Raw genomic sequence first — 13,080 nt, 5'->3', positions numbered from 1 at the left:
ATCATTGGTGTCAGTGGGAGGAGTAGTGCCCCATCATTGGTGTCAGTGGGAGGAGTAGTGCCCCATCATTGGTGTCAGTGGGAGGAATAGTGCCCCATCATTGGTGTCAGTGGGAGGAGTAGTGCCCCATCATTGGTGTCAGTGGGAGGAATAGTGCCCCATCATTGGTGTCAGTGGGAGGAGTAGTGCCCCATCATTGGTGTCAGTGGGAGGAATAGTGCCCCATCATTGGTGTCAGTGGGAGGAATAGTGCTCCATCATTGGTATTAGTGGGAGGAATAGTGCCCCATCATTGGTGTCAGTGGGAGGAATAGTGACCCATCATTGGTGTCAGTGGGAGGAATAGTGCCCCATCATTGGTGTCAGTGGGAGGAGTAGTGCCCCATCATTGGTGTCAGTGGGAGGAATAGTGCCCCATCATTGGTGTCAGTGGGAGGAGTAGTGCCCCATCATTGGTGTCAGTGGGAGGAATAGTGTCCCATCATTGGTGTCAGTGGGAGGAATAGTGCCCCATCATTGGTGTCACTGGGAGGAGTAGTGCCCCAAGGACAGGATAAATGCTAGCAAAGGACTAGATTCCTGACCTAGATGGATATTTTCCAGGACTTCCTCCTCGTTGGCTCTCCCAGGATGGGGGGAGGGGAGGAAGGTCTCCAACACAATTTCCATCACCAGGTTGGATAATTCTGCAGTTGGAAGGAACTCATCTCTTACCGCCCCATCAGTCAGGTCCTCCTTTCTTCCTTCACGCGTTGATGTGATAGGACTACGGGACCCGGTGCGCCGTGTTTTCTTCTCTTCCTCGGGATGATGATGATGTCTTCTCTTCTTTCCTTCCTCCTTCTCCTGTGATGAAGATGAAACATGCTCATCAAACGGTCACTCCTCCCCCCCATGAACTGCCTGAACCCGTGGTTGGAACACGGCCTCCATTAACCCTCTTTTCCAGCTTGATATCATCCCATAATATACATCAGACCTCCATTTACAATGAAGGAAATGCGTATTCGCCCCCCTGATGCTGAATGTTCGCCCCTCACACAGAAATGATCGGTCTAACAATGGAATGTTCGCCCCTCACACAGAAATGATCGGTCTAACAATGGAATGTTCGCCCCTCACACAGAAATGATCGGTCTAACAATGGAATGTTCGCCCCTCACACAGAAATGATCGGTCTAACAATGGAATGTTCGCCCCTCACACAGAAATGGTCGGTCTAACAATGGAATGTTCGCCCCTCACACAGAAACGGTCGGTCTAACAATGGAATGTTCGCCCCTCACACAGAAACGATCGGTCTAACAATGGAATGTTCGCCCCTCACACAGAAACGGTCGGTCTAACAATGGAATGTTCGCCCCTCACACAGAAACGATCGGTCTAACAATGGAATGTTCGCCCCTCACACACAAACGATCGGTCTAACAATGGAATGTTCACCCCTCACACAGAAATGATCGGTCTAACAATGGAATGTTCGCCCCTCACACAGAAACGATCGGTCTAACAATGGAATGTTCGCCCCTCACACAGAAATGATCGGTCTAACAATGGAATGTTCACCCCTCACACAGAAATGATCGGTCTAACAATGGAATGTTCGCCCCTCACACAGAAATGATCGGTCTAACAATGGAATGTTCGGTGTAACACTGAGAGACAGAATACAACAACAAATTCAGCAGAAATGCGTCTAACAAATGATGACGGATCTGCATGTTCATGAGGGAAAGAAGGATTTGATCCCTTTCACAAAACATGACTTAGTACTTGGTGGCCAATCCCTTGTTGGCAATCACAGAGGTCAGACGTTTCCTGGAGTTGGCCCCCAGGTTCGCACACATCTCAGGAGGGATTTTGGCCCACTCCTATTGGCAGATCCTCTCCAAGTCATTAAGGTTTGGTGGCTGACGTTTGGCAACTCGAACTTTCAGCTCCCTCCACAGATTTTCAATCAGATGAAGGTCTGGAGACTGGCTAGGCCACTCCGGGACCTTAATGTGCTTCTTCTTGAGCCGCTCCTTTGTTGCCTTGGCCGTGTGTTTTGGGTCATTGTCATGCTGGAACACCCATCCACCAACCATTTTCAATGCCCTGGCTGAGGGAAGAAGGTTCTCACCCAAGATTTGAGGGTACATTGCCCCGTCCATCGTCCCTTTGATGCGGTGCAGTTGTCCTGTCCCCTTAGCAGAAACCCCCCCAAAGCAGAATGTTTCCACCACCATGTTTCACAGTTGTGATGGTGTTCTTGGGGTCATAGGCAGCATTCCTCCTCCTCCAAACACGGTGAGTTGAGTTGATGCCAAAGAGCTGGATTTTGGTCTCCTCTGACCACAACACTTCCCACCAGTCCTCCTCTGCATCATTCAGATGTTCAGTGGCAGACTTCAGACGGGCTGGACATGGGCTTTCTTGAGCAGAGGGACCGTGCGGGCACTGCAGGATTTCAGTCCTTGTCGGCGTAGTGTGTTACCAATTGTTTTCTTGGTGACTGTGGTCCCAGCTGCCTGGAGATCATTGACAAGATCCTCACGTGTAGTTCTGGGATGATTCCTCACTGTTCTCATGATCATTGACACTCCACGAGGGGAGATCTTGCATGGTGCACCAGACCTAGGGAGACTGACACTTGTTTTGTGTTTCTTCCATTTGTGAATGATTGCACCAACTGTTGTCACCTTCTCACCAAGCTGCTTGGCCATAGTTTGGTAGCCCAGTCCAGCCTTGTGTAGGTCTACCATCTTGTCCCTGACATCCTTGGACAGCTCTTTGGTCTTTGCCATGGTGGAGAGTTTGGAATCTGATGGTTTGATGGCTCCTGTGGACAGGTGTCTTTTATACAGGTAACACAATGAGATTAGCAGCACTCCCTTTAAGAGACTGCTTCTAATCTCAGCTTGTTACCTGTATGAGAGACACCTGGGAGCCAGAAATCCTGCTGAATGATAGGGGATCAAATCCTTCTTTCCCTCATGAACATGCAGATCCGTCATCATTTGTTAGACGCATTTCTGCTGAATTTGTTGTTGTATTCTGTCTCTCAGTGTTACACCGAACATTCCATTGTTAGACCGATCATTTCTGTGTGAGGGGCGAACATTCCATTGTTAGACCGATCGTTTCTGTGTGAGGGGCGAACATTCCATTGTTAGACCGATCGTTTCTGTGTGAGGGGCGGACATTCCATTGTTAGACCGATCGTTTCTGTGTGAGGGGCGAACATTCCATTGTTAGACCGATCGTTTCTGTGTGAGGGGCGAACATTCCATTGTTAGACCGATCGTTTCTGTGTGAGGGGCGAACATTCCATTGTTAGACCGATCGTTTCTGTGTGAGGGGCGAACATTCCATTGTTAGACCGATCGTTTCTGTGTGAGGGGCGAACATTCCATTGTTAGACCGATCGTTTCTGTGTGAGGGGCGAACATTCCATTGTTAGACCGATCGTTTCTGTGTGAGGGGCGAACATTCCATTGTTAGACCGATCGTTTGTGTGAGGGGCAAACATTCAGCATCAGGGGGGAGCAAATACACATTTCCTGCACTGTATATATATATATCTTAGATTGTAAGCTCCCAGGATCAGCCCCTCCCTCTTAGATTGCAAGCTCCCAGGATCAGCCCCTCCCTCTTCGATTGCAAGCTCCCAGGATCAGCCCCTCCCTCTTTGATTGTAAGCTCCCAGGATCAGCCCCTCCCTCTTCGATTGTAAGCTCCCAGGATCAGCCCCTCCCTCCTAGATTGTAAACTACCAGGATCAGCCCCTCCCTCCTAGATTGTAAACTCCCAGGATCAGCCCCTCCCTCTTAGATTGTAAGCTCCCAGGATCAGCCCCTCCCTCCTAGATTGTAAGCTCCCAGGATCAGCCCCTCCCTCCTAGATTGTAAACTCCCAGGATCAGCCCCTCCCTCTTCGATTGTAAGCTCCCAGGATCAGCCCCTCCCTCTTCGATTGTAAGCTCCCAGGATCAGCCCCTCCCTCCTAGATTGTAAGCTCCCAGGATCAGCCCCTCCCTCTTAGATTGCAAGCTCCCAGGATCAGCCCCTCCCTCTTCGATTGCAAGCTCCCAGGATCAGCCCCTCCCTCTTCGATTGTAAGCTCCCAGGATCAGCCCCTCCCTCCTAGATTGTAAGCTCCCAGGATCAGCCCCTCCCTCCTAGATTGTAAGCTCCCAGGATCAGCCCCTCCCTCTTAGATTGCAAGCTCCCAGGATCAGCCCCTCCCTCTTCGATTGTAAGCTCCCAGGATCAGCCCCTCCCTCTTAGATTGTAAGCTCCCAGGATCAGCCCCTCCCTCTTCGATTGTAAGCTCCCAGGATCAGCCCCTCCCTCTTCGATTGTAAGCTCCCAGGATCAGCCCCTCCCTCTTCGATTGTAAGCTCCCAGGATCAGCCCCTCCCTCCTAGATTGTAAGCTCCCAGGATCATCCCCTCCCTCGTAGATTGTAAGCTCCCAGGATCAGCCCCTCCCTCGTAGATTGTAAGCTCCCAGGATCAGCCCCTCCCTCCTAGATTGTAAGCTCCCAGGATCAGCCCCTCCCTCCTAGATTGTAAGCTCCCAGGATCAGCCCCTCCCTCTTAGATTGTAAACTCCCAGGATCAGCCCCTCCCTCTTAGATTGTAAGCTCCCAGGATCAGCCCCTCCCTCCTAGATTGTAAACTCCCAGGATCAGCCCCTCCCTCCTAGATTGTAAGCTCCCAGGATCAGCCCCTCCCTCGTAGATTGTAAGCTCCCAGGATCATCCCCTCCCTCGTAGATTGTAAGCTCCCAGGATCAGCCCCTCCCTCCTAGATTGTAAGCTCCCAGGATCAGCCCCTCCCTCCTAGATTGTAAGCTCCCAGGATCAGCCCCTCCCTCCTAGATTGTAAGCTCCCAGGATCAGCCCCTCCCTCGTAGATTGTAAGCTCCCAGGATCATCCCCTCCCTCGTAGATTGTAAGCTCCCAGGATCAGCCCCTCCCTCTTAGATTGTAAACTCCCAGGATCAGCCCCTCCCTCCTAGATTGTAAGCTCCCAGGATCATCCCCTCCCTCTTAGATTGTAAGCTCCCAGGATCAGCCCCTCCCTCTTAGATTGTAAGCTCCCAGGATCAGCCCCTCCCTCGTAGATTGTAAGCTCCCAGGATCAGCCCCTCCCTCGTAGATTGTAAGCTCCCAGGATCAGCCCCTCCCTCTTAGATTGTAAGCTCCCAGGATCAGCCCCTCCCTCTTCGATTGTAAGCTCCCAGGATCAGCCCCTCCCTCTTCGATTGTAAGCTCCCAGGATCAGCCCCTCCCTCTTCGATTGTAAGCTCCCAGGATCAGCCCCTCCCTCCTAGATTGTAAGCTCCCAGGATCATCCCCTCCCTCGTAGATTGTAAGCTCCCAGGATCAGCCCCTCCCTCCTAGATTGTAAGCTCCCAGGATCAGCCCCTCCCTCCTAGATTGTAAGCTCCCAGGATCAGCCCCTCCCTCCTAGATTGTAAGCTCCCAGGATCAGCCCCTCCCTCTTAGATTGTAAACTCCCAGGATCAGCCCCTCCCTCTTAGATTGTAAGCTCCCAGGATCAGCCCCTCCCTCCTAGATTGTAAGCTCCCAGGATCAGCCCCTCCCTCCTAGATTGTAAGCTCCCAGGATCAGCCCCTCCCTCGTAGATTGTAAGCTCCCAGGATCATCCCCTCCCTCGTAGATTGTAAGCTCCCAGGATCAGCCCCTCCCTCCTAGATTGTAAGCTCCCAGGATCAGCCCCTCCCTCCTAGATTGTAAGCTCCCAGGATCAGCCCCTCCCTCCTAGATTGTAAGCTCCCAGGATCAGCCCCTCCCTCGTAGATTGTAAGCTCCCAGGATCATCCCCTCCCTCGTAGATTGTAAGCTCCCAGGATCAGCCCCTCCCTCTTAGATTGTAAACTCCCAGGATCAGCCCCTCCCTCCTAGATTGTAAGCTCCCAGGATCATCCCCTCCCTCTTAGATTGTAAGCTCCCAGGATCAGCCCCTCCCTCTTAGATTGTAAGCTCCCAGGATCAGCCCCTCCCTCGTAGATTGTAAGCTCCCAGGATCAGCCCCTCCCTCGTAGATTGTAAGCTCCCAGGATCAGCCCCTCCCTCCTAGATTGTAAGCTCCCAGGATCAGCCCCTCCCTCTTAGATTGTAAACTCCCAGGATCAGCCCCTCCCTCTTAGATTGTAAGCTCCCAGGATCAGGCCCTCCCTCCTAGATTGTAAGCTCCAAGGATCAGGGTCCTCCTATCCCTCTTGTATTGATCTGTATTGTCTCCCATTATATTGTACAGCGCTGAGCACACTGTTGGCGCCATAAATCCTGTATAATAATAAATCCTTTATGTTGAAATACGTTTTTTATATATTATATAAAATATATGAACAATATATTTTTAAAAACACATTTAATCTACATTTTTGGAATGCATTTACAATTATATATAAAAAAAAATCTGAAGAATATATTTTAAACAATATTTTTCATATATTTTGTAGCATATAAAAAAAAAATGCATTTCAACATACAGAATATATATATAGAATGCGTCCAAAATTGTAGTATTTCAAATATATGTCAATATATTTGGGAAGAATATATTTCTTCCATGTGGGCGGGGTCAGAGATCCCTGCATTCTTCCCGCCCACAGACACCACACATGGAATCCAGATAATTGGTTCCCGTACCTCCCGCCGACGCTTCTCGCCGTCCCTCTTCTTCCCTCTCCTGCCTTCTCCTCTGGGAGGTTTCTCCGGTGCGCTGACGTCCTGTACATAAATCATACATATAGAGGGTCAGGACGGGGAATACCAAGGAGGAGGATGACACATCACATATAGAGGGTCAGGACGGGGAATACCAAGGAGGAGGATGACACATCACATATAGGAGGGTCAGGGTGGGGGATACTGAGGAGGAGGATGGCACATCACATATAGAGGGTCAGGACGGGGAATACCGAGGAGGAGGATGACACATCACATATAGAGGGTCAGGATGGGGAATACCGAGGAGGAGGATGGCACATCACATATAGAGGGTCAGGATGGGGAATACTGAGGAGGAGGAGGATGGCACATCAGATATAGAGGGTCAGGATGGGGAATACTGAGGAGGAGGATGACACATCAGATATAGAGGGTCGGGGTGGGGAATACTGAGGAGGAGGATGACACATCAGATATAGAGGGTCAGGGTGGGGAATACTGAGAAGGAGGATGGCACATCAGATATAGAGGGTCAGGATGGGGAATACTGAGGAGGAGGATGACACATCAGATATAAAGGGTCAGGGTGGGGAATACTGAGGAGGAGGATGACACATCAGATATAGGGTTGGGATGGAGAATACCGAGGAGGAGGATGACAAAATAAACATAGGAGAGACAAGGATTAATACAAGATCAGCCAAGGCTGACTCCCATCTGAAAATCCCGGTTGCCTGGCTGTACTATCGATGGTCTCTAAGGCTTGCCATAGATGATGAGATTTTAGCTCCAAACACCACGGAATTCAGGCACGAGAATTGCTGGACTCCCCTTTGGCACAACCCCTGTTGGTGGGGGAATCCTTCCCTCTGCACTCCTGTGTTTCCCTAATAGGGCGCCTGCTATAAATCTGACATTCTGGTTGTACCCAGATTGGTGGATTGATGACCATCGATGGTCGGCGTAAGTCTCAGAAAATCCCGAACTCCATCCTGAGTTCTCTTCAGAAATGACTTCTTGATGTCTCCATTCTCAGGGATTCCACCCCTCCCCCCCCATCCCCCTCCGCAGGATTCTGTTCAGACTGAGACCCCCCAAAGGTATGCACAATGCTAACAATGTATCGAGATTCCTGAATCAGCTTCTTGCACAACTATCAGTCGCTGATGAACCTTGTTTAGAGTCAAACCGGATCCAGCCGCCAGTTGTTTACTGCACTCCAGATGTTCCAGAAGCAGCTGCACGCAATCAGCACAAAACTTCTCCCGGGAAACGAAAAAACAAATCTGTACGAAAATCCTTCAAAACCTCGCTGGAGACCGTTCAAATGCTATCCAGATAGAAGAAGATGAGACAGAACGAGTCCAGGGGTTCAAATTCCATCCAGAGAGAAGAAGAGACAGAACGAGTCCAGAGGTTCAAATTCCATCCAGAGAGAAGAAGAGACAGAACGAGTCCAGAGGTTCAAATTCCTTCCAGATAGAAGAAGATGAGACAGAACGAGTCCAGGGGTTCAAATTCCATCCAGATAGAAGAAGATGAGACAGAACAAGTCCAGAGGTTCAAATTCCATCCAGATAGAATAAGATGAGACAGAACAAGTCCAGAGGTTCAAATTCTATCCAGAGAGAAGAAGATGAGACAGAACGAGTCCAGAGGTTCAAATTCCATCCAGATAGAAGAAGATGAGACAGAACAAGTCCAGAGGTTCAAATTCCATCCAGAGAGAAGAAGAGACAGAACGAGTCCAGAGGTTCAAATTCCATCCAGAGAGAAGAAGATGAGACAGAACGAGTCCAGGGGTTCAAGTGCTATCCAGATAAAAGATGAGACAGAACAAGTCCAGAGGTTCAAATTCCATCCAGAGAGAAGAAGATGAGACAGAACGAGTCCAGAGGTTCAAATTCCATCCAGAGAGAAGATGAGACAGAACGAGTCCAGAGGTTCAAATTCCATCCAGATAGAAGAAGATGAGACAGAACGAGTCCAGAGGTTCAAGTGCTATCCAGAGAGAAGAAGATGAGACGAGTCCAGAGGTTCAAGTGCCATCCAGAGAGAAGAAGATGAGACAAGTCCAGAGGTTCAAGTGCCATCCAGAGAGAAGATGAGAGAACAAGTCCAGAGGTTCAAATGCCATCCAGATAGAAGAAGATGAGACGAGTCCAGAGGTTCAAGTGCCATCCAGAGAGAAGAAGATGAGACGAGTCCAGAGGTTCAAGTGCCATCCAGAGAGAAGAAGATGAGACAGAACGAGTCCAGAGGTTCAAATTCCATCCAGAGAGAAGAAGATGAGACAGAACGAGTCCAGAGGTTCAAATTCCATCCAGATAGAAGAAGATGAGACAGAACGAGTCCAGAGGTTCAAGTGCTATCCAGAGAGAAGAAGATGAGACGAGTCCAGAGGTTCAAGTGCCATCCAGAGAGAAGAAGATGAGACGAGTCCAGAGGTTCAAGTGCCATCCAGAGAGAAGAAGATGAGACGAGTCCAGAGGTTCAAGTGCCATCCAGAGAGAAGATGAGAGAACAAATCCAGAGGTTCAAATGCCATCCAGATAGAAGAGGAGACGAGTTCAGAGATTCAAGTGCCATCCAGAGAGAAGATGAGACAGAACAAGTCCAGAGGTTCAAATGCCATCCAGATAGAAGAAGATGAGACAGAACGAGTCCAGAGGTTCAAATTCCATCCAGATAGAAGAAGATGAGGCAGAACGAGTCCAGAGACGGGTGACAAAAGGGACCAAAAGGTGCAAGGGAGAAAACATATCAGAAGAGACTTCAACAAATTCATATGTACAGTCTGGAGGAAAGAAGGAAAAGGATGGACATGACTGAAACCTTTCATTACCTGACAGGTGTGAATAGGGTTCAGGAGGGCAGAATTGTCAATATGAAGCCAAGAAAACAGGAACATGACCCCGGAGTAGGCTGAGGAAAGTTTTATACTGATCAGAGAAAGTACACGGCTCAAAAAAAAAATAAAAATGAAAGGACGACTTTGTAGACCGAGTCACATCAAGTCGATGAACCTCCTGGGATATGGATCTGGTCAGGTAAGTCGCAGAGGATCTGGTCAGGTAAGTAGCAGAGGATCTGGTCAGGTAAGTAGCAGAGGATCTGGTCAGGGAAGTCGCAGAGGGGGTTGTTCATCAGTTTCAGGTGCTTTGGTGTCATGGAATTACCAACAGGTGCACTAGATGGGCAACAATGAGACGACCCCCAAAACAGGAATGGTTATACAGGTGGAGGCCACTGACATTTTTTCCCTACTCATCTTTTCTGACTGTTTCTCACTCGTTTTGCATTTGGCTCGGGTCAGTTTCACTACTGGTAGCATGAGGCCATACCTGGACCCTACAGAGGTTGCACAGGCAGTCCAACTCCTCCAGGATGGCACATCAATACCTGCCATTGCCAGAAGGTTTGCTGTGTCTCCCAGCACAGTCTCAAGAGCATGGAGGAGATTCCAGGAGACGAGAGCATGGGGGAGATTCCAGGAGACGAGAGCATGGAGGAGATTCCAGGAGACGAGAGCATGGAGGAGATTCCAGGATACGAGAGCACGGAGGAGATTCTAGGAGACGAGAGCAAGGAGGAGATTCCAGGAGACGAGAGCATGGAGGAGATTCCAGGATACGAGAGCACGGAGGAGATTCCAGGAGACGAGAGCACGGAGGAGATTCCAGGAGATGAGAGCACGGAGGAGATTCCAGGAGACGAGAGCACGGAGCAGATTCCAGGAGACGAGAGCACGGAGCAGATTCCAGGAGACAGGCAGTTCCTCTAGGAGGGCTGGACAGGGCAGTAGAAGGTCCTTAACCCATCAGCAGGACCGGTATCTGCTCCTTTGTTCAAGGAGGAGCAGGATGAGCCCTGCCAGAGCTCTACAAAATGACCTCCAGCAGGCCACTGGTGTGAAGGTCTCTGACCAAACAATCAGAAACAGACTTCATGAGGGTGGCTTGAGGGCCCGACGTCCTCTAGTGGGCCCCTGTGCTCACTGCCCGGCACCATAGAGCTGGATTGGCATTGGCCATTGAACACCAGAATTGGCAGGTCCACCACTGGCACCCTGTGCTTCTCACAGATGAGAGCAGGTTCCCCCTGAGCACATGTGACAGACGTGAAAGGGTCTGGAGAAGCCGTGGAGAACGTTCTGCTGCCTGTAACATGGTTCAGCATGACCGATTTGGTGGTGGGTCAGTGATGGTCGGGGGGGCATCTCCATGGAGGGACACACAGACCTCTACAGGCTAGACAATGGCACCCTGATTGCCTTTAGGTATCGGGATGAAATCTTTGGACCCATTGTCAGACCCTACACTGGTGCAGGGGGTCCTGGGTTCCTCCTGGTGCAGTGGGTCCTGGGTTCCTCCTGGTGCAGTGGGTCCTGGGTTCCTCCTGACAATGCCCGGCCTCATGTGGGGAGAGTATGCCGGCAGTTCCTGGAGGATGAAGGAATTGATACCATTGAATAGCCCCCACACTCAGCAGACCTAAATCCAATAGAACTCCTCTGGGATGTCATGTTTTCGTCCATCCGACACCTCCAGGTTGCACCTCAGACTGTCCAGGAGCTCAGTGATGCCCTGGTCCAGATCTGGGAGGAAATCCCCCAGGACACCATCCGTGGTCTCATTAGGAGCCTCCCCCGACGTTGTCAGGCATGCATACAAGCATGTGGGGGCCACACAGTCTACTGAGGACCATTCTGAGTTGCGTCAATGACATTTCACCAACATGGACTCGCCTGCTGCATCATTTCTTCACTTTGATTTTCGGGGGGTCTGTGAATTCAGCCCTCTGTAGGTCCATCATTTCCATTTCCATCCAACGATGGGGCTTCCTTACGTTCCTCACCCATCCCCCGCCCATGTCAGTATAGAGATCCAGCTGGAGGTTCCTCCCCATTGAGGTCTGATGGGTTTTCAGACTCTTCCTCTCATTTCTCTGAGCCGTGTGTTATTTTACTGAAAGAGAAGTTGATGTTTGAAATCAACTTCCAGCCGAGGTAAGGAGCCATTCCAAAGTAAGTGGCTTCAGATATGCCTGGGACCAATATATATCTACACTCAGACAAAAAAGATTTAAGAAAAAAAAAAACACAGAAATATGTATTTTTATAAATAGTTGTTTTTTAATTGGAAAGTCTCCAAGGACAACTTGGTCTATGATTCTGTATTAATACCCACTGTCATACCTGCAACACTCCTCTCCTGTACATAGTGCCCACTGTCATACCCCCCACACTCCTCTCCTGTACATACCGATCACTGTCATACCTGCAACACTCCTCTCCTGTACATACCGATCACTGTCACACCCCCACACTCCTCTCCTGTACATACCGATCACTGTCACACCCCCACACTCCTCTCCTGTACATACCGATCACTGTCATACCTCCACACTCCTCTCCTGTACATACCGATCACTGTCATACCTGCAACACTCCTCTCCTGTACATACCGATCACTGTCACACCCCCACACTCCTCTCCTGTACATACCGATCACTGTCACACCCCCACACTCCTCTCCTGTACATACCGATCACTGTCATACCCTCCACACTCCTCTCCTGTACATACCGATCACTGTCATACCTGCAACACTCCTCTCCTGTACATAGTGCCCACTGTCACACCCCGCACACTCCTCTCCTGTACATACCGATCACTGTCATACCTGCAACACTCCTCTCCTGTACATACCGATCACTGTCATACCTCCACACTCCTCTCCTGTACATACCGATCACTGTCATACCTCCACACTCCTCTCCTGTACATACCGATCACTGTCATACCTCCACACTCCTCTCCTGTACATACCGATCACTGTCATACCCCCCACACTCCTCTCCTGTACATACCGATCACTGTCACACCCCCACACTCCTCTCCTGTACATACCGATCACTGTCACACCCCCACACTCCTCTCCTGTACATACCAATCACTGTCATACCCTCCACACTCCTCTCCTGTACATACCGATCACTGTCATACCTGCAACACTCCTCTCCTGTACATACCAATCACTGTCATACCCTCCACACTCCTCTCCTGTACATAGTGCTCACTGTCACACCCCCCACACTCCTCTCCTGTACATAGTGCCCACTGTCACACCCCCCACACTCCTCTCCTGTACATACCGATCACTGTCATACCCCCCACACTCCTCTCCTGTACATAGTGCCCACTGTCACACCCCCCACACTCCTCTCCTGTACATACCGATCACTGTCATACCTGCAACACTCCTTTCCTGTACATACCGATCACTGTCATACCTGCAACACTCCTTTCCTGTACATACCAATCACTGTCATACCCCCCACACTCCTCTCCTGTACATACCGATCACTGTCATACCCCCCACACTCCTCTCCTGT

At 50.1% G+C, this 13,080-nt stretch overlaps 1 protein-coding gene across 1 annotated transcript in view; it reads right to left on the bottom strand.

Moving 5' to 3' along the window:
* LOC149433114 (uncharacterized) overlaps positions 1-13,080 on the bottom strand; it is a 67,453-nt gene that overhangs the window by 20,319 nt on the left and 34,054 nt on the right. Inside the window, exons 6-7 of the mRNA XM_089664635.1 lie at positions 6,664-6,744; positions 715-846 (exon numbers count right to left, since the gene is read on the bottom strand). Coding sequence (XP_089520761.1) covers positions 715-846; positions 6,664-6,744 — 213 coding nt within the window. The remainder of the gene's footprint in view (positions 1-714; positions 847-6,663; positions 6,745-13,080) is intronic.

Source organism: Staurois parvus, unplaced genomic scaffold, assembly GCF_062004578.1.
Source record: "Staurois parvus isolate SC_StPar_1 unplaced genomic scaffold, SC_StPar_1.0 ptg001976l, whole genome shotgun sequence".
Taxonomy (NCBI): domain Eukaryota; kingdom Metazoa; phylum Chordata; class Amphibia; order Anura; family Ranidae; genus Staurois; species Staurois parvus.
This window is presented reverse-complemented; position numbering and strand designations above follow the sequence as displayed.